Source organism: Heptranchias perlo, chromosome 26 (assembly GCF_035084215.1).
Source record: "Heptranchias perlo isolate sHepPer1 chromosome 26, sHepPer1.hap1, whole genome shotgun sequence".
NCBI classification, from domain to species: Eukaryota; Metazoa; Chordata; class Chondrichthyes; order Hexanchiformes; family Hexanchidae; genus Heptranchias; species Heptranchias perlo.
The window spans coordinates 29,731,691-29,754,228 of record NC_090350.1 but is presented as its reverse complement, the minus strand read 5'-3'; the positions used below and the strand labels follow the sequence as shown (position 1 = coordinate 29,754,228).

At 38.2% G+C, this 22,538-nt stretch overlaps 1 protein-coding gene across 2 annotated transcripts; it reads left to right on the top strand.

Annotated features, from left to right (window-relative positions):
* The first annotated feature begins 1,649 nt into the window (after positions 1 to 1,649).
* On the top strand, positions 1,650 to 19,490 carry srsf10b (serine and arginine rich splicing factor 10b). 2 transcript variants are annotated; one of them, XM_068006669.1, is made up of 6 exons: positions 1,650 to 1,764; positions 5,645 to 5,749; positions 14,046 to 14,149; positions 15,511 to 15,682; positions 15,776 to 15,835; positions 17,542 to 19,490. In XM_068006669.1, the coding sequence occupies exons 1-6, from the start codon at positions 1,700 to 1,702 to the stop codon at positions 17,762 to 17,764; spliced, it is 729 nt and encodes a 242-aa protein (XP_067862770.1). In that variant the 5' UTR covers positions 1,650 to 1,699; the 3' UTR covers positions 17,765 to 19,490. The 2 variants fall into 2 exon arrangements, with proteins under 2 accessions (XP_067862770.1, XP_067862771.1); XM_068006670.1 differs by lacking the exon at positions 15,776 to 15,835.
* Positions 19,491 to 22,538: the final 3,048 nt, after the last annotated feature.

Genomic DNA, 22,538 nt, shown 5'->3' with positions numbered 1-22,538 from the left:
AGGATTAAAGTTTTAAAATCGAGTCATCAGTGGACTGGAAGCCAATATAGGTCAGTGAGCACAGGGGTGATGGGTGAACAGGACTTTGTGCAAGTTAGGATAAGGGCAGCAGAGTTTTAGATGAGTTTAAGTTTATGGAGATGAGTGAAAATGGAAGGCCAGCCTGGAGAGCATTGAAATAGTCGAGTCTGGAAGTAACAAAAGCATCGATGAGGGTTTCGGCAGCAGATGGGCTGAGGCAGGGGCGGAGACAGGCGATATTACGGAGGTGGATGTAGGTAGTCTTGGTGATGAAGAGGATATAATGTTGGAAGCTCAGCTCAGGGTCAAATGGGACACCGAGGCTGCAAACAGTCTGGTTCAGCATAAGACAGTGGCCAAGGAGTAGGATGGAATCGGTGGCTAGGTAACAGAGTTTGTGGTGGGGGTTGAAGACAATGGCTTTGGTCTTATAAAATACCTAAAAGATAGTTACATTAGATCTGTAATCCCTACATTAGAGGTCTGATGTAGATGGAACACTGACATTATGTCTTGCAGTGCAAAGCGCAACATGCAATTTTCTGCACTTTGTTGATGGCTGGGAAGTTATGAAGGCATGAGTTTGAATCGGTAATATCTATACATAAGGCAAAACGGTACATTGATAATCATGTAGTGTCATCTCCTGAGCTGAACAAAGTGTTGCATGATACAAAAAAATTCAAGTGACGCCATGACTGTGACATAATAAAAATGGACTGGACACGTGACTGAAATTAGAGATTTTAATATTGAATGATCAACAATGATAGAAAACAAAAATAGTATGAATAATACAATCTAAGGAGAGAAAACATGAAGCAGCGGCAATTATAAGAAAACAAGGAGAAACAGTGGAAATTGTAATTTGTCAGGGGTATGAAAACAATGGATTCAGTCGGCACAATAACACCGTCATATTCAGAGTTAAAAATATAACATGTTTTAATGTATCCGGCTCTTAAAAATAAAGACAGGTGTGATGTGTTATTCTTTTCAATCACAAATTTCACTCTTCGATATTGATGCTTTGCAAGTGATTTTTAAAAAAAATATCCATCACTCTTTTAAGAGACAAAAACACACAACCCATACTTTTCAATACATTATTGATTATGACCTAAAAAGAAACGTTTAAGTCAAAGGTAAAAACTAAAATGAAAATACAAACTGCTGTGCATTGCCAGCACGCCAGTCAGCATCTGTAACGGAAACTGAGTCGGATTCCACATGTCTTTTTTTTAAACCAGAAAGAACGGTTTCCAAGTAAGGTGCTCAAAAATGTCCTGTAATGTAAGCCAGGCATTAGAGGTCTGGCTATTAAAAGTCCATTTCTTTCCAACTTCAATGCCTTATGATGTGAATGCATTAATTATTATGGTTTTAAATAAAATTTGAGCAAATCAATCAACTCAAGCTCGGCCTACCGGTCCCTGTAGCGAGTAGGGAAGGAAGCGCACAAAGACGTTGCTTTTGTCGGACACTCGCATCAAATGGAGTCCGGACCGCCGCCTGCACCAAGATGGCGGAGCAATGGCGCGTTGCTATTGGTCGGCGCGCAATTGTGACGTGATTTCTAGTGGGTTCCATGCCTTGGAGCCGTTCAGCCGCGCTTGCGCAGTTGCTGCTTCTTGCTGTTGCCCGCGTCTTTTTCGGTGCAGCCGCTGTTGCCGCCGCCATGTCTCGGTATGCTCGTCCGCCTAATAGTTCCCTCTTCGTCAGGAATGTTGGGGATTGTACCAGGTGAGAAACCGCGAAAGTGCACAAATCGACCAGATTAAAAACACTCGGGGTCGCCCTTAGCTTTAAAAACGCGGGTTGTGGGTGGGTTGTAGTTCCCAGCCGCAGGGTTTACGCTTTCTCTCGCCTCAGACTATGAGCCGCGCTGTGGGGTCTAGTCTAATCTGGAATGTAGGCCGTCGCCATGAGGCCGTTAACACAAATAGTGTAGCAGCAAGGGCCTAAATAATTTAATCCTGGGTTTCTTTTATATGATCTTTGCAAATTTACTAACATTCCTGCAGCTAGTGAACCAAGAACCCTCCCAAATTATCGATAGCGGGTTTGTTGAGGATCTTTCCCTTTCTGCTTTAAAAAGAAACTAGGTCAAGGAAGACTGCTGAAGTTTTTAATAGACTGCAGGGATAATGCGCTGATCGTGTTTGGTTTGTTTTAAATAACGTGGGGCAGGTTAAAGTGCTAAACCGCGCGTTTCTGAAAGCTTCTTCACTGCAAATTTCTTTTGTTATGGACTACCAGGACGTCAGAGTAAAAAAAAGTTGTAGACACTTAAATATAGTGTAAATAAATATATTCTTGTAAAGGGTAAAAGGCGTATTGAAAAGTATTCGTTTAGAACATAGATGAAGAGACTAAACAATATAATATGCAGTGCAGTCTAATATATTTCAAATTAGCCTTTGGTTTAATCTTTTGGTTTGTTATGTCTATTTAGAAGGGATGTTTACCCTTCAAAATATTTGGTTTAGAATTGAGTAAGTAGTACAATAAAGCATGTTCTCGGTACATGCATCTATAATCCATACAAGATTTGAAAAGCTAGCTAGTTATTGAAAAAATAAATTGTGATAACATAACTCATCTATAAAACATAGGTTTCAAAAACCTCTTGTGAATACTTTCGAGTGTGATGTTTTACAATATTCATACACGTTGAAAATGAGCAGTAGTTAAAACCATAGTTGCAAGGTATTTATGTTTTAGCGGAGTAAATTTGAGTCAGATTAACTGCAATCAATATTGATTTTATTAGAAATAATTTGCTGCAATGGTGTTTAGTAAATTTGCACAAGGTAATACTGAGCCCATGGGGGGAGGGGAGAAACACAGTTTTGTATATTTTTAAAAAATTGTTGGAATTCTTTCAAATTAAAATGTACAAGCCATCTTGTTAAAGATGTATTCACCTGTTATTCAGAACTGAATCTAGTGTTCAAAAAACAGAAATTTGTTGGATTTGCAGTAGTGTTTGACAGTTTTGGAAATGTTGATGTTTTAAATGAAACCCTGTGCACTGGATTTAGTTAATTGTCCAAAAGAAAAGCATGTAACACTAACTATTAGGTTAGAAATAAGAGCCTGTGAAGTTCTCCATACCACAGAACTTAAATTATCTAGATACCTTGGGACCTGGGGGTTACCTTTGAATTATCCATGTAACAGAAATAATTTTTAAAATGTAATAAACAGGCTTTTGGATACAGTAAATGTGAGAGTGTAACAGTATAGTACTGTATGTTGCAAAAGCTTACAAGTTGGGAAAACATTCTTGAGATAGAATGGTTAGAATTACCAGGAATTCTGCATATACTAAATAATAATTACCAGTAACTGAGGTTGTACTGTTTTTCATCAATTTGTAACTATGTTCTATGCATCCTAACTCATCCTCAAGTTAAAATTCTCTAGCCCAGTGCCACCACTTGAACTATTTAATTGCACAAATAAAAATCCAAAAAGACTAGGCTTTTCCCATGTTGTGCTCCAAATAGTGTGGTTTTCTGTCCAGTTAGTGCTTTGTTATTAATGCATTTATTTTTTCTGATTTGAGGGTTTATATTTGCTTAATTTTCAGTCATGTCTGACCTGCTAAGTATATTTAACTCAGGCATTGCCTGTCCTTTTCCTGAGGGTGGGTATTCAGGTTGGAGTACAGTAACAGGGAGTATCAGTGGGCTATTAATTTTGTGGGGACATTCCAGTTGAGCCAGTCCTGTATTCAGCTGACATTTGCACATACACATTTTCTAGTCGGGTGTCAGTGGATGCTAATTGGAGTGAAAACCCTAGTCTGGAGTATGCCAATTGCATGCCTGCTGCTGTCCAGCTGATATTTGGGAGCACAATACAGAAAGAATTGAACCTAAACCCTTGTTTTTTAGGTGCAATACTGCACTGTGGTACATTTTCCCACTGAGTCATTGTGGGAACACTTTCAAATTTGATTTAACTTGGAAACAGACCACAATTAAATACTGAATTATGATGCTATTTAACACATTTTCAGCTAGTAGTGAGCACATATAGATGGTTATTGAGGTTCATTAGTTAATGTGTTAATTCATTTTTTAAAATCTAGACAGTTGAAGGAAAGTAAAGAAAAAAAATGAAATCTTCATCCATTAATGTTACTTTAATCGTATCCTGCCTTTCCTATATGATTAATGAAATAGCACCAAAGCATCTGATTAAATGCATTTTTTTTACTACTCTTAAAAATGTAGAAATGCTTTGTAAATATTTGAATTATTGTGCTGGGTAAAAAATTAAGTTCAGTTGAAATCAGAGTTGTCTGGTATGTTCAGAGCACAAGCGGATATAAAGAGGTGTAAAAATCGGGAATTAAAATATTTAAAATAGTTTTTTTGTACAACAGAACACCGGGGGGCCCATTTATTCTCACTTGTTAGCTGGAGTATTTATAATACGCACAAATATATCCCAACCCCCAAAGAACCTGGACAATGAGTGGGGAGCACTGCGCCAGCATTGCTGATAAATGCTGAGTAGAACCCAGTTATCGCACAATGATAAAATATTATTGCCAAACCTCTCTGGATTCCATTTATAATAGAGTTTTTAAAATGTGAATTTAAAAAAATGAATGTTTTCCATTTTGAAAAATTACACAGTATAATTAGCTGAAGTTCAGAGTGCATTTATTTTCTTGATTATACAGTGTCATTGATGCTTTTTTCTAATAAATTGAACTAAATTAGACAAAAACAAAGCTATAACTAAATGAATTTTTTTGTTAACTACATTTTTAAATGGTTCTTAAAAAGAATTTATACAAAGGTCAGTGGATAATTCAAACAAGTCAATCTTGGGAGTACTTGCTTTGAATTGGGTGAAAGTGGTGCTGGAGGCTGCTTAGATACATCAGGGCAATGAGAAATGACCAGGAAAATAATATATATTTACTCTTCAAAAAACTTAATTTGGGTTATAGCAATTAATCTTATCTAATTTAGTTCAGTATAAAATAAAATCAGATGCAAACATCAATGATACAAGATAATAAACTGTGAACGGCTGGACATTCTTTGGGGGGGGGACAGGAAGAACTGAGTGGCTAGAAAAAGTCAACTGTGTGAATTTGCATATTTGATGTACTGGAGAGGAGATGTGAGAAAATTATGTAGGTTATATTGGATGCATCTCCACATTTAGCTCAAAGAGGCACATGGAGCCAAATCCTTTGACTTAAAAATTGCACTAGTTGACAAGTCAAAATTCAGATTAAAAATCAATTTAAAAAATTTATATGGAATAACATTAAAGTGGTTGGGGAGAGTTAGTCAAAACTGAATCTATATGCAATTTATTGAAATTGAGACAGCAGTAAATAATCCCACTTTTTAAAATGGGATGTGCCCAGCCTTTTCGCTTACCTAAATACTAGCAACTTGACCAATCCTATTCCTGACGTCCTGTAGACAGTTTACATGTTGATCTGATGTTCCAAAGCAAAATCTTTAGATGGTAATAGAATCTCCTTTTCAGATGGTTTAATGTCGATATGAGTTTTTGGACTCTTCAACACATGCACAGTGGGCAATTCATATTACAAATCACCTGTATCGTTTTTATGGTACTTTAGGCCTGAGGATTTACGTCGTGAGTTTGGTCGCTATGGCCCAATAGTAGATGTATACGTTCCCCTTGACTTCTACACACGACGTCCAAGAGGATTTGCATATATACAATATCCTTTCTTCAGCAGTTCTCCTAAACAAGTGAAGCAGAGATACTAAAGGTCTTTTCAGTTTGATGCATTTGAATGTCAAGTTAATTCTGGTTCGGTGTAGCTCTGTTCCTTCGGAAGCTACTGGTTTGAGGGGGGGGTTATGATTAACACATAATGCCAGAGGCATGTGTACATTGCTATATGCAGTCCCCACCACTTATAACGAACGCGATTTGCCCGCTGTACGCGATGGCCGGTATAACGGGTCGCACTGTAATATGAGCGTAAACATCTTCCGTTCCTTTTTTTGCTGAGTGACCAATCATAATGAAACTCTCTCATAGCAGGGGAGATAAAGAACCGGCATTGAGTTATCTGTTAGTGGTAATCTGACAAAAGATCTGTACAATCGGTCAACTTCATAGAAGCATTGATATTGCGGCATAAGAGGAGCTACCCACTCTAATCCGATTTCCCGCTTGTGTATAACACGGGTGAGTGGTTTAGACTAGGATTGCTCCCAGTTCTATAGCCCCATCTGCCCTCACTGCGTCTTTCTCTTTGGCCAACAACTGCACAAATCAGGTTATTACCCTGAGCCTAAATTACTCAGTTTGGAGAAATTGACTCTAAACTGATTCTAACATGGAAACCAGGAGACTAGTTAAATTTCAATCCTGTAATTCACAGAATCCGCCCAATTTAATTTGATGTATTGAGTTTAATTGAATAACGTTCCATAATGATTAGTGTGAAAAGGGAAGATAACAATTCATTAAATTATCAGAGACCTTTAATACAGTTGTTTCTGCCCGAAATAAACGGAGAACTTAAGACGCTATAACTGGCAACTTTGAAATTGACGTTGATGCAAATGGATAATGATTATTGCTTTTTGGACAATATAAGCGACTGTCCGTTTTAAGTGGAGGGGACTGTACAGTGTTCTTGCATGTGTCAAAAATTGTATTTGAATTTAAAGCATTGAATCTTGCCAATTATGGTAACTGTTCCTTAATTTCTGGTAAACTTGGAAGCTGTTTGAGAACAACTAGATTATAGTTCATTGTGAAATGTTGGGTTAATTCCAGGGTTGAAATAAGGGGGAATGAAGCAGTTTTGGGGCTAATACAAAGTGTGCGAATACCGGCAGAAAACTTACTTAGCTGGGTAGCGCACACTCACACCAGCTGCTTAGAAATTAGAGGGTAGATGCTGTACCGCAGGGAGAGAGTTGATGATTTTTCATGTCCCGCTTTCCAGAAACTGGTTAGCCTTATACTTATTTAATTACAAATGGGGAAAGTTTACACACAATAGTTTGATATTCCAATGTCATTGATGCATTTAATTATAATGTAGAAGGGAAACATTTTGCAACCTTTTGCATGATGCATCCAACCAGCCAATCTTTCTTTTTTGCAGCTTTACACTGATAGCATAAATATCCCTACATATTTAAATAGTTTGATGGTGTTAATGTTTGTTGAGTGGGGCATACATTAGAACATAGAGAGATTAGTCATTTTTTAAAATAAGAAATAGTAAGATTTTATAAAGATTAGTAAAACATCTTGATTGGCTCTGTTACCACCACTTTGACCTAGTTTTTAAAAAGTGCTCCAATGCACAAACGAGGCCATGTGGTAAGTGACCATACAAGCTTTAAACGTTTTGGCTGCTTGGTCAGAGTCTCAATACGAATTGCTGTTTTGTGCCCCAAGAAAGTCAAATTAATGGTCTGATTCTCAGCATCATTTAATTTTCATCTGGTCATATTTTGCTTTTAAATCCGCGGTATTGTAACAGTAGCTTGAATACTAAATATTTAAAATATCGTGCATTGAATGTGTAGCCATGCTACATTTGTTCACCTTGCAGAGCAAAAGCAGTGTTATCAAAACCGCCCTGAAGTACCTGGAATTTACACATTTTGTCAGCATAATAGTTGCTTCGTAGAAATCCCATGTTTTTAGAAGTAAAGAGAAAAGTAATTTGGATTTCCACACATTAGAAATGCACTGACATTTCCAAATGCATGAACCTCATGCGACCGGCAAGCTACACCAAATTAAGCTTGCCTAATTCCCTAAGGTCAACATTTGGGTAGATCCAGTAAAAATGGCTGCTTGGCTTAATGAATGCCACAAATTCTTTCTTTTTCTTGTTGCTGTTTCAATTTGAATTCTGGGAGACTGGTTCCTTGCAATCATGCTACTAAATACGTCTCCCTTTTATCAGTGGCACATTCATAGACCCAAAATTTTTTGGGTTTGATAAGTTGGCTGGCAGGAAAGGGAAATTGGATTTAGTAGTGTAAATGTCAGGAACTGACACTTGGATGCCAAAGTTTGAATTAAAAGCAGCTTTACTTTTCTGACTGTGCAAGAAAGCAAGACCAGCATCTATATACTCTGTGCTATCTAATGTATTAAAAATGTGAGTGATCTCAAGGTTATAACAGTGTCAGGCCTGAAGGTGGCACTGTTCGCTTGCTGTTACGTCACCAATTGATTAGAAAGGATTGGATCTAATGTTATTTAACAGCTGGGAAGTGAACTCATAGGAAATAACAACTTTCAGCCTCTTAGGGGAAAATTGCACAGGCATCTATTACTGAACCAGTCTTTGGGTTGGTTATCATAGACTTTGCATTGATTTGACATAAACGTGTCAAATCAGTGCAAATTCTGCATTATGTCACTGAATTTAGCCCAATTAGCTTTAAACCAGCTTCTTCGTGGAGTTCATCTGACATTTGGCCACCACTTGGCTGGAATTTGCTGCATGCCTGGTTATGTGCTTGCTCACAATTAGCAATTAGAAATTTAAATATTTAGACCGCGGGGGTGGGAAGAATCCCATTTCTCTGAACATTTAAATTGAGGTCAAGGTCCAGCGGACCCCATAACATTTATTATCCAGGTTTGCCACTACAGTGAATTGACCCAGTGACGACAAACGGCAATATGTGTCCAAGTCAGGACAGTATGTGACTTGGAGATGGTGTTCCCATGCACCTGCTGTCCTTGTCCTTCTAGGTGTTGGAGGTTGTGGGTTTGAGAGGTGCTGGTGAAGAAGCCTTGGCGTGTTTCTGCAGTGCATTCTGTAGATATTGCACACTGCATCTAGTGGTGGAGGCGATGGATGTTTAGGCTAGGCAATGAAGTGCCAATCAAGGCTTTATCCTGTATGGTATCGAGCTTCTTGAGTGTTGTGGCTGCACCCATCTAGGCAAGTGGAGAGCATTGCATCATATTTACTGATTTGTCTCTTGTAGGTGGTGGAGAGGTTTTGGGGAGTCAGAAGATGAGCCACTTGGCACAGAATACCCAGTCTCTGACCTGCTCTAACAGCCGTGGCATTTGTGACTTGTCCAGTTGAGCTTCTTGTCCATGGTGATCTCAAGGATGTTGATGGTGGGAATTTGGCGATTGTAATGCCGTTGAATGTCAAGGGCAGGTGGTTAGGTTCTGTCCTGTTGGAGATAGTCATTGCCCGGCACATATGTGGTGCAAATATTACTTGCCACTTATCAGCCCAAACCTGATTGTTGTCCAGGTCTTGCAGCATTTGGGCATGCACTGCATCACTATCTGAGGAATTGCAAATGGAGCTGAACACTGCATTCGTGGCAGCCATGCCTTCAGCTGCCGAGGCCCTAAGCTCTGAAATTCCCTTCCTAAACCTCTCCACCTCTTCTCCTTTTGAGATGCTCCTTTAACCCTCCCTCTTTGACCAAGCTTTAGATCGCCTGTCCTAAAATCTCCTTATGTGGCTCGGTGTCAAATTTTGTTTGATAACGCTCCTGTGAAGCATCTTGGGACGTTTTACTACATTAAAGGTGCTATATAAATGAAAGTTGTTCTGACCTTATGATGAAGGGAAGGTCATTGATGTAACAGCTGAAGATGGCCCTGGGGCTGAGATGATTAGCCTCCAACAACTACAACTATATTCCTTTGTGCCAGATATGACACTAGCCTCTGGAAAATTTTCCTCGATCCCTATTGATTTCAGTTTTACTAGGGCTACTTGGTGCCACACTCACTCGAATGCTGTCATGATGTCAAATTGGAATTCAGCTTGTGTCCATGTTTGGACCAAGGCTGTAATGTGGTCTGGAGCTGAGTGGTCCTGGTGGAACCCAAACTGAGAATTAGTGAGTAGCTTATTGGTGAGTAATTGCCGCTTGATAGCGCTGTTGACTATCACTTTTCAGATGATTGCCAGGAGGCTTATAGGGCATTAATTGGCTGGGTTGGACTTGTCCTCTTTTTGTGGACAGGATATACCTGGGTATTTTTCCAAATTATTGGTAGATGCCAGTGTTGTATTGTACTGGAATGGCTTGGCTACGGGCGCAGCTAGTTCTGGAGATCAGGTCTTCAGCACTACAGCCAGGATGTTGCCGGGGCCTATAGCCTTTGCTGTGTCTATTTTAAAGGATGGTTTTCCTTTGGAAGTGAAAGCATTCCCTTTGAAGCAGTCAGGTAACCAAAATACAAGTCACCAAACCTCGAGGTAACAGAACAGTGGCGTGCAACAGTTTTATTTCCTTTTGGCGCCTTTAGTGGGGGTATTTTGCAGGGTTTGGTATATAGTTCTGAAGTCAGTTGTGGACAATCAAATAGTGCATTAGACTGTAGCTACTAGTCTGCAATCAATAACTACAGTTTGGTTTCAGCTAAGCAGTAGCCTGTTTACACTGTCTGAATCTTCAATTCTGCTGCCTAGGAGAGAGCTCTGCGCATATATCCTTTCTCATGAGTTTAATTGCCGTGCACCAATAGTGAATGCTTGTGCTCTCCTTGACTTGTACACAAGTGTTACAAGTGGCTACTGTTTTGGGTTAAAAGTTATGTTGAATTAAAACTGAATTTTCTAGATTTAAAAAAAAACGTGAATTCATATATCCCTGTATATCTTTGGAGTAGAGCTATGTGTCCCAACTAATCAGTGATTTTTTTAAATTGGAAGAACTTTATCTCTGACAAGTTCTTTTTAGAATAAGCTAGCATGAATGTCTACAGATCGACGTAAAGTAAATTCTTTTCTCCACAGAAATTCACACCTCTATACATTTGAATCAGAATTACAGGATAAGTTCTGTGTGAACCATTGCATTTTTTTTTAAATTCAAAATCTGAGTAAGATTTAATCTGCATCTTAAAGTTCGCCTTTAATTCTAAGTCATTCAAAAAGCAAATTTTTGGACTTGCTGTTTGATCATGTTTTCATGCCCATAAATATTTGTTGTGTGCAGTAGATGGAGATTGATTAGTTATAAATGTAAATGGGCAATACAGGCTCCTTTTTCTATATAGTCTACTCTTAATTTGAATTATATGAAAATTCAGTTTTTAGCACTAAATTCCTGCTTTGTGTTTTACTTACATTCAGATTATTGGATAATTCATTTTCTAAGCTCAAAAACTGAAATGGCAATTGATTGTACTCTGAAATAGGAGTTGATTTATCCTTACATTTATGGTGTTTCTTCGAGGAATCTAAAACTGATCTGATGCATATTATTCTTTCGGGAATTATTATATTGTGCTGAAGATTGGCTGTAAAATGTTCAGGGTTTCACATGACTAATCTTAGTTCAAATTAAAATTATTCAGCAGTTTCTTACTGGTGTGGTTTAAATTGGAAGTTCTGATCCTGTGCATTCCATACAAATTTAACTCAATTAAAGGTTATTTTGTTTTTCTATCTCTACACACTTCATTCCTATGAACTGAATGCTTATTTCTGAAAATTTGAGTGAATACTCTGCTTCCTCCTAAATTGTATATAATTTAATTTACTCAAGTTCTCTTTAAAGCCTAGTGATAATCAAAATGGAAAGATACCTGAATTATTGTCCAAGAAAGGCTAATGTACCAATGTAATTATGAGAAAATGCAGGCCCCTTGTACAACGGAACTTTGGATCAGTGACCACAAGTTCATCTGATCTTTAATGAATAATTTATGGATTGGGTATTGAAACTTAAATATTGAAACTTAAATTGAAGTGAGAAAACCAGATTCTGATGTTAAGTAAAAATGTTGTACTTTTTGTATGGAAACTGAAAGCTTAATTTTAATATTATTGAGGAAATAACTTGAGGGTTGTATGCCCTGTTGCATAACTGAATATGGTTTGTGTGGTAAGTATTTTTGGGTTAGCCACCAAAGTACAACCGATTAAAAGTGTATATTTTTAATGTTTATTTGGTATAACTTGGGTATTGAAATAAAACATTCACATTAAAATTATTGTGCTCTAAGTTAATATTCCTGTTAATATGAATAAATTTTAGCAGGACTAGGAAGCTTACTGAATAAACTAGAAGTGCCAATATGCTTATATATAATGTAAATAATTATACTACATTGGCTACACAAATCAATGTGTTACTGGGTGAGATGGTTGCTGCAGGAAACTGCTGGTCTGGGTTCATGTAGTGCTCCCCAATGTTGTTTTTCTAACATTTTTTATCTTTATATTCTGCTGTATGGTGTATATTTCTCATCTAACCAGAAGTTCAAATAAATAATAGAAAATGTGACGAATAACTTTTAGCTGGTTTGTAAAATATACTTGCTGGTGTCTTTTTTGGCTAATTTTGGTGGTAGCCAAAAAAAGTGATTTCAAACCCTGCATGTTTGTCTTTTTATACCCATCCCCTGACATAACTTTTTTGTTGTTGTTGCCTCAGAAAATTTAAAGCAATCCGCTGTAACTGGCGAACCCACAAAGAAAGTATGAAAGAGCCTTTTAGATAGAATCCAAGCATAAGACAAGCAGACAAGCCAAAGACCTCTTAAGGATCAGGCTTGAAGAAAAGAGAGGGAGGGTGAAAAAGATTAAAGCTTGAAGAGGGAAAAAGTCAAGGCTTCGATTTGTCTGCAATTGGAAAAAAGGTTGTTTTGTCAAAGTCAAAGCCAAGTGTCTTATTTGGGCCAGCGCCTCATGTCAAGTCCTTCTGGCAAGCACTTAAAGAGTTAAAGGTCAAGCTGACGGTGCAAGGTCAAGTTGACAGCCAAATTTAAGGTAACCAGCAAAGTCCTGATATTGTATCCTACTGTAGTGAAAACAGTTCATTCGCTCTTTAAATAATATATGTTTTTAACTGTGATTTACAGACTTAAATGATCCTTATGTAATACAATTCTGTATTAAAACGTTTAACTGGTAAATCTTAGTCTCAGTGCTGCAGATAAATTCATTCTTTTATGTTCATTTCAAAAATTGGTTTTATGTTTGGAATGTTTTGAGGACCTTTTTCTTTTCTAGCCATGTTGACTTGACAGAAGACTATGACAAGAGTGAAATAGATAACAAGTTTTTTAGATTTTTTTTTAAAAGGGTTAGGATGCTCACAATTGATTCCACTTATTTTCCGTCATTGTCACTTCTCTAAAGATCAATTCCTGTCAGTCGATCCCTTTTTTAAAAAAACAGTCCCATATTTGAATTCCTGTATGATCTCAATTACTTTCATTCATTCAAGATCCATTTCTTATAGGCTACTCCTAAATCAGTCAGGTGCTGCAGAATTACAGTTGCAGGCACTGCATGAAGGTGACTTATTTTAGTGAATTAAAGCAGGGCTTGACATTCATTAATGGGTGTCTGCATGCTGAGAGCACCTATATGTTTGGGCAAGTGCCTTCCCACATGAGCAGGCCTTTTTTTGTCCTTTCCACTGTGACTACTATTGTGGCACATCACTGGTGTCTCCCTCTCCAAGGTAGAATACATCCTACTGGAGTGAAACACTTTGACCAGCAATGTGACGACATGATTTATTTATACTCCACTATATTAATATTTACAAGTTACTACTGAATTTTGTTTGCAGCATTTTGCTAAATGTGATTTATTAATGAATGAGAACAGACTTTAAAAAGAGACCGGATATAATTTTATAGATCTACTAATTTCATGTGGTGATGGGGTAACTACGACCTAACAGTATTTTGCATTAGGATGTAACATTGTAGATTATTTTCCTTATTGCTGTTCTGCTTTTGATTTTATCTTTAGATCTATTAGATATAAATTCACTTAGAAAATATGAAGGAATATCCCTTATTTATTACATTTTATTCTTTGTAAAATTAGTGAACTTATATAGATATTTTTGTAAGAAGTAAACTGCAGGATAATATAGTTTTGGCATCATATGCAAATTAATATAATATAAGAACAAATTTTCTAAGTTTTGGCAAAACAATGTTGTGGCTGAAAATGTGTATTGAAGATTGTAGGATTTGTTCGAAACCTGTGAAAGTGAAAAGCCCCCTTAACAGCTTAGCATGTTTGAAGATGTTCGTGATGCAGAAGATGCGCTCCATAACCTGGACCGGAAATGGGTGTGTGGCCGTCAAATTGAGATCCAGTTTGCCCAGGGTGATCGAAAAAGTAAGTGTAATCAATCTAAATTAAATTTTACACGTGGAAATGATTTGTCTGTCTTGTATGCTGATATGTACAGTAAATACTGCCAAAACATAGTTCAGTAATTCTGCCAACGTAAAAGAAACCAGCACTGGTGTATCTATTGAATCCAAATGTGTTGCTACTTGTACTAAGATAGGTATTGACAGTTGTTTCAATTAAGGGGTTTTAATATGATATTTACTATTGAGTATTTTTAAATTTTTGAAATGTAAGTTTCCACGTTGGGGAAAAATACATCCTAAAATATGTTAGGCCTGTTGACCTTAAAACTGCTAAAGCTTTATCTACGGTATCCCCATTTGTTTCATGTGAAACTTGAATTTGGGGGTCTGGAAATACCAGCATGTTGGCGTAGAGAAAGACAAGACCTGGACAACATCCAGGCTTGGGCTCATAAGTGGCAAGTAACATTCACGCCAGATAAGTGCCAGGCAATGACCATCTCCAACAAGAGAGAGTCTGACCACCTCCCCTTGACATTCAACGGCATTACCATTGCCGAATCCCCCACCATCAACATCCTGGGGGTCACCATTGACCAGAAACTTAACTGGACCAGCCATATAAATACTGTGGCTACGAGAGCAGGTCAGAGGCTGGGTATTCTGCGGCGAGTGACTCCTCTCCTGACTCCCCAAAGCCTTTCCACCATCTGCAAGGCACAAGTCAGGAGTGTGATGGAATACTCTCCACTTGATTGGCACCCCATCCACCACCCTAAAGATTCACTCCCTTCACCACCGGCGCACAGTGGCTGCAGTGTGTACCATCCACAGGATGCACTGCAGCAACTCGCCAAGGCTTCTTCGACAGCACCTCCCAAACCCGCGACCTCTACCACCTAGAAGGACAAGAGCAGCAGGCACATGGGAACAACACCACCTGCACGTTCCCCTCCAAGTCACACACCATCCCGACTTGGAAATATATCGCCGTTCCTTCATCGTCGCTGGGTCAAAATCCTGGAACTCCCTTCCTAACAGCACTGTGGGAGAACCGTCACCACACAGACTGCAGCGGTTCAAGAAGGCGGCTCATCACCACCTTCTCAAGGGCAATTAGGGATGGGCAATAAATGCCGGCCTCGCCAGCGACGCCCACATCCCATGAACGAATAAAAAAATGTTCTGAGTATATTGATAGTATCGGTTTTAATATTTTGCTTCACTGATTCCATATTTGTTTTTTACAGCTGTGGAACAAGGGATGCCTCATTTTCATGTTAAATTTTACACAACTAATTTACAATTTTATATTCCGTATTAGGTTGAAGTTCTAGAATTATGTTCTGATTTTTTTTGTGTGTTTCTTTATAATTACAGCACCCGGTCAGATGAAATCAAAGGAACGAAGATCATCACGAAGTTCACCTCGATATGACCGTTACGATGACTATGATCGGAGGAGAAGGTCCAGGAGTCGCAGTTATGACCGGAGGAGATCAAGAAGTCGCTCATATGATCGAAGTCACAGGAGGTCTGACAGCCCTAAAAAGTAAGTAACTATGTCAAAAGCATTGTGCTTTGTCCTAAATTCAGTGTGATCGATCTCACAGATCTTTACTCTGTGCGTTTTTTTTTGCTGCAGTTCACGGAGCAGATCAAGTGGAAAGCGTAGACGTAGCCGTAGTAACTCTTTCAATGACAGGTAGGGTCATGTAGTCTACATTAGCTGTCATGCATGTTCATTCATTCAAGCATTAGTGAAGCTTCTAATGTTGAGGCATGTGTTCTGGGGGTTTTTTTCTAAGTATAGAACTGAATTCATTAACATTTAGATAGCGCCCATTGTAGGATTGTTCACATCGCAGTATCTAGCATAGGATTTTTTTTTAAAAGATAGGCTTGACTTATTTTATACCTGCTGCCTTGCATTGCATTAATGTAGTATCTTCTCATATTACTTTGGATGTTATAAATTCACTTTACACGTTGATTTACTCTTTAAAGTGCAGTTAATGACAGGATTTAAAGGTGGCAGGACAAGTAAGGCTGTTTTAAAAAGCATACAAGGTCCTGGGCTTTATAAATAGAGGCATAGAGTACAAAAGCAAAGATGTTATACTAAACCTTTATAAATTAATGGTTAGGCCTCAGCTGGAGTATTGTATCCAATTCTGGGCACCACACTTATAGAAGAGATGTGACGGCCTTGAAGAGGGTGCAGAGGAGATTTACTAGAATGGTACCAGGGATGTGGGATTTCAGTTATGTGGAGAGGCTAGAGAATCTGGGATTGTTCTCCTCAGAAGTTCAAAATTCATCGAATTTTACAGCACAGAAAGTAGGCCATTCAGCCTATCGTGCCTGTGCCTCTGCCTGCTCTCTGAAAGAGCTATTCCAATTAGTCCCACTCCCCTGCTATTTCCCTATAGCCCTGCAATGTTCTCCCCTTCAAGTGTTTATTCAGTTTCCTTTTGAAAATTACTTTCAGGAAGTGCATTCCAGATCATCATAACTCGCTACTTGAAAAAAAATTCTCATCTCACCTCTGGCTCCTTTGCCAATTATCTTAAATCTGTGCGCTCTGGTTACTGACCCTTTTGTCAGTGGAAACAGTTTCTCTTTATCAAAACCCTTCATGATTTTGAATGTCTCTATTAAGTTTCCCTTAACCTTCTCTGCTGTAAGGAGTACAATCCCAACTTCTCTAGTCTCTCCACGTAACTGAAGTACTTGGCAGAGTAGATTGTAGCTCAGAAACACATTATGACTGCTTTTTGCGTCAGTAACGAAGTGTGAGGTACTATTTTAAATATGTTCAGCAGAGGGGAAAGGCATCTAGTGTGTGAGAATTTGAAAAGACTTTGAGTTCTTCTCAGACAGTGAAGCTAGTGTTTTTGATTTTTTTTTTCCTTACCCAGTGTGGCTGTGGTTAATAAATGTCTACGAAGTGTTTTTGAATCCTCAATGTAAACAAGGATATTCTCCCTCGCTTTCTCTGTCTCTCATGTTTCTCATGCTTGTTCTGTGTGCCTCTGGCACGTGAACCGTCTGCTGCGCGACCTCTGTCCCTTGCACCCATATGCTTTCTACTTACCCATGCTTCTCCCCCTTGTCCCGTTTATTTTTCTCTTTCCCTTTTTTCTTTCTCTCTCTCAATTTGGAGTAAATCCTAAAAAGAATGAAATTAGTTTTCCTTTATGTAGACAAGGAGCAAAGTAAGGTGCTGAAGAGCTGCAAGAGGCCACAAAAGATGTAGCAGGAAAGCAGAATGAAGTGAACTGGAGATGATGGAGGGATAAACTTGCAGCTGTTTTCAAACTTGCAGCTGTTTTCAAACTTGCAAACTTGTTTTTCTTGCTTGAATGTAATCATTATATTTGGCCTAATTGATTTTTAAATTATTTCTAGGCATAGACGTCGCAATCGTTCTTACACGAGATCTAGATCCCGATCTAGATCTCGATCCAGGTCAAGATCCAGATCCAAATCAGTGTCGAGATCAAAATCAGCATCCAGAAAGGATTCCAAGACAAGGTCACAATCAAGGTCATGCACCCATTCAAGATCCAGGTCCAGATCTAAATCCAGGTCACTGAGTGGCCACAAGTCTGATAGTCACCATGAAGACTGAAGCAATGGATGGTCATCAACTTGCAGCTTCCATTTGTGCTTTTTCTTTTTGTTTTTTGGGGTCTTGTAGATGTTAAGAGAAGGTGGGTACTGTTTTATGACTACAGGAAAACTTAGTGTGCAAGACTAATTTGTTGATGGTGCTTGAAAGATTTCAGCCATGATTTTAAACAGAATGATGCAGTAATTACGACTGAGCAGTTAATAAGGTTAAAAGTCCCATTAACATGTTATCTCATTGGTTCATTGAAAGTCAACTTGTTCACTCTCTTGTTTTTAGGCAAATTTAGAAAAGTATATTTGATCTACGGCTATGTTACTGTTAGTAATTTTTATAACGCAGTGCCCTCTATACTGATTGTCCAAAAACATACTAAATTGTTCTCCCAATTTAATAATATTCTGATGGATTAATAAAGCTGCTGGTACAAATCAAAACTGTGTGAATTCAAAATTTGTAAAGGTTACTGATAGCAAAGAACATGTCATCAATGCAGTGCTGTATTCATTAACATAACTACAATATGGGTTTTTACATCTTTCAAATGGTTGTCTGAAACTCTATGCTTGGGGAATCAATTTGTAGAAATTCTCCTTATTTTATTTTACCTGACCGGTCACCTAAAGCACAATCAAAAATACTGGCAATTTGCTGCCCACAACCTTATGTTCTGTTCATGTGTGCATTTATGCAATGCAGTGGTCTGGCATGCTTCCTGTAATATTGATTTGTGTATTTTGCATGAATATTTCTTTTCATTCTTGGCTGTAAAGATATAATTTGCTAACATCGTTAGATAAACTGTGTCTGCATTTTTATTGTAAGACAAATGCAGGAACTTGTATCTGATAGGGAAATTGGAAGTTTTTCAAAACAGCAGAGAAGTATTGTGATCAAACCTATTTTCTTTCATGTAGAAGCTTGTAAAAAGGGATTTTTATACCACATCTTTTTAATAAAAGCTGTTTGTAAAAGTTCATCTACAGTAAGAATGTTTTCAGTTTAAACTTTAAAATGCTTAGGTCTTTAAATTGTGTAGGTCTTTGCATGACTAGAAAAATGTGACATTTGAAATCAAGTATTGACCATTCTAGTCTTTGTTGCTTTGTACTGCATCAAGTAACAACAGAATATTCTGAAGATTAAGAATGTGGGGCTCTAGTGAAGTCATATTTACATTCACCTTGTAGTGAATTTTGATAAGCAGAACTGGAAAAAATGAAATTGTATGTAATCTAACATAAGTGACTTGTGTTGCCATTTCCTTAAAATTATCAACTGTGTACCTGTTTTCAGATCACATCAGGGTTATGTGACTGTTTCTTCAAGAAAGACTTGTTATATCTTTTTAATTTGTGCCAGTTTTAGGTCTGGCCTACTGTGCTTGAATCAGGATAGGTTCAGATTTTCTTGTTTTTTAGGCCCAGTTTGTTTTTTGCCATGACTCAAAGAATTGACAAGATTCTTTAACTTACTTTCACTATAAGAGTTTGTGAGAAGACAAATGCAGGGTACGCTTTTCATAACTTTCTAGAATTCACAGTTTAAGATATGCAGTGCAAATAAACCCTCCTCTTACTGACTTAGCACTGGTCACCAATTAAAGCTTACTATATTTAATTTGTAAGTTTTTTGGGGTCAGATGTGGATGTCGTGCACATCCTTTTTGTTCATGACAGCTGACTGTAACTTCATACTTGTAAATAAATCTGTGCTGTATAATGAAGCATATGCAAGATCTCCTTTCTTAAAGAGATCATGTTCTCTTCCTTTTTCAGGCATAATCCTCAGTGTAGTGGTATCACTGGCTTGTATATTTGTATCTACTTGGTCACAGTACAGCTTTTCTTCCATATTTTGCTGTTAATAAGTATTGCCATTGGGACTATTTCAAGACTCCTGCTCTGTTCCAGAGAAAGTAATGTGCAGTACTTTGCATAGTAATCGTGGCATAGATACTGACTGCTGCTGAGTAAAATGGTTATCTTGCCAGATTTTCTCTCCTTCTGAAGTTGACGACTTTTTGGGACATGGTTCCAGGATGTTGCTCTCTAGTACCTTGTTCAAGTGGCCATTCTTTAAGTATGACCCTTGATGGTGAGATTCAGCAGACCACCAAACCAGGGGCTTACTAGCAGAGCCTGATCTGATCCTTAACTGAAGTCAAGTGCACTTCTACCTGAATAATCAGGAGTGGGAGCCCAACCCTAAGAGAACACTGAGCAGTGATACTACATTACTAAAGGGAAGGGAGCAAGCATTGTAACCAATTCAGAGCTATTATATAATTCCACCTTCTATTAATGATGTGTCTATACATGGCCTCTGTTCAGTGTTTTAATCTACTGATTGCATAGTTGGCTTCATGTTTCTATAGTGAGGTTGCTAAGAGGGCCTCCTTCCCTGTTGTAGTGAAGCCTGCTGTGAATTAGGTGTAATACAACCCACATTTACAGACATACATTGTCCTTGTTATATTTATATTGTCATATTTATACTTATGATCACTTACAATAAACTCAATTTGTTACATTCTAATTACACCCTCCTGCCAGTGGTGGTGTTGGAGTCTCCCCTGGAAAAAGGCAGGGATGGGGAGGAGGAAAGAGTTTGATTACAGTTTTAAGTTTTACGTGGACAGTTTCCATTATAAACTCCTATGTCCACATTTATAATACAAATATTGACAGGAAGCACACAGACAAGGTTTTTTTTTAATATATCTGCAGTGCACCTAGTTAATTTAGCTGTTGAACATGAGAATTCCAGCACGACTGAAACTATACTCGCTTTCGAGATCCAGTCACTGCCATTTAGCAATGGATAACAGGATTCAAAGAGCCTTGTATACGCTGGGTTAATGTTTTTAAAGAATCAGTGGTAAACTTGTTTCCTACATACATGTTAGCTCAATTTACAGTCAAGCTCGCACACTTGACCCGTGCATATGATAAATATTTTCAATAGGACTTGAACCACAGTCTGACTGACAGTTGGTGATATTAAACAGCAGGAAGAGCCTTTCAAAAGCTCATCACAAGGTAAGAAAATTACATTTAAAGATTGTGCTTAAATTTGCATTACTCCATATGTTTTAGCCCAGTTATTAGTTCAACCTGTGTACAAGAACATTTTCTACATGACCAGTGTACATCACTAGGTCTCCCAACACAAAAGTAAATATTAAAAATTTCCTTGTTTTTCAAAAAACAATCATACAGCTGAGCATAGACAAAAAGCATTAAAAATATTAGATGAGGTAGTTGTAAATGAGGACAATTTTGAAGTCAGTGAGCTGGGTGACAGGGAGCCAATGTCGGCCAGCAAGAATGGGGTAATAGGTGAATGGAAGCAAGGATGCAAGCAGCAAAGATTGGAATTTGTGTAGGGTGGAGGCTGGAGGTAGCCAAGAGATGAATAAGACTTTTAGTTGCAGTGGAAATGTGACATGAACAGAGGTGGGTAATGTTATGGAGGTAGAAAGTTGGTTTTGGTGATAGGATATATGGTTTGAAGCAGGGGTCATGGTTAAACAAGGTTTTACAACGTCTGACTTAGCTGTGGATAGAATAACACAGAATGGAAACCTGACTGAAGGGATTTAAACTGATGACACATTTCAATATGTTAATTAGAAATGGGATGATATGTTGGAGAAAGTGGAGGTTAAATTGGAGGGGTTAACAATGCCTATTGGAAGGAAATTGTTATCAATTCACAATTAGCATTGGCTTGAAGGTTAATGGAGGAGCTGAATCTGATGAGGGTGGGGGAGATGCTACAAAATGTGATCAAAGGCAGGAGAGGAGGATGCTGAGGTAGTGGAGTGCTGAGCCTCAATCATAAGTCTGAGCTCCTCCCTCCCACTTGGTGTTAGAGACAAATATGGGGGGGGTGGAGATTGCCCATATCCTACATCCTCCTCGATGATTCCAGAGCAGTAATTTTTAAGCCATGGGAAGGTAATATTACCTAAACTGATTTAAGAATGCAGAGGTGGGAGTTGTACCAAGACATTGAGGCTGAAGCATTTCAAAAGTGGGGGAAGCACTGGAGGTCAACAGATTGTCTGCTATTGGTTCCCCCCCAAATTAATTTTGGTGCCTTTTTTGTTTACTACCTTGTGTTCTGCTCAGCTTTCACATCTTGGTCTCTTTGGTGCCATTTTTGTGTTGCATTTAGCTGTTATGAATTTTTTTTTGGTTGCAGGGTTTGTTTTTTTCTGATTGCTATTTAAGCTATTAAGCAACTGAAATCTACATACATGGCCTCAGTATATAAACATTTTTTCCAGAGTGGGATTGGTATAGCAACTCAGCCAGACAAGCAGGCATGGGGAAAAGAAATTGGTACAGAGGGCAGATAGTTCAAGGTGACTCAGGAGCAAGGAAGGGTAGTAATGGGAACATGGAGCAATTTTTATAGATTTCAGAAGGTATTGCTGTGGATAATGTCACAGCAATACCAGTGTGGTGGTAATACAGTAGAGAAGAAAAAAAATCAATGTTCAAAAAGTTTGCAGTACAAGGCAAACCAGGGAGGTTGTTATACCAGCATCAGTTTTTTTTTAAGTTGCACCTGCTTCTGTATAAAGGGATAAATGTATAGTCAAAAATCACACCTTTTACCAACTTTTTAAAATCCACCAAAGGGCTGACTTTTGCAACACTATCCATAGCAGCAAGGTACTAACTCATATTTCACTGTACATATATACCAGGGAACTGTAGGTTTCATGCCTGGTTTGCAGAGTTAATTGATCAAGGATATGAAT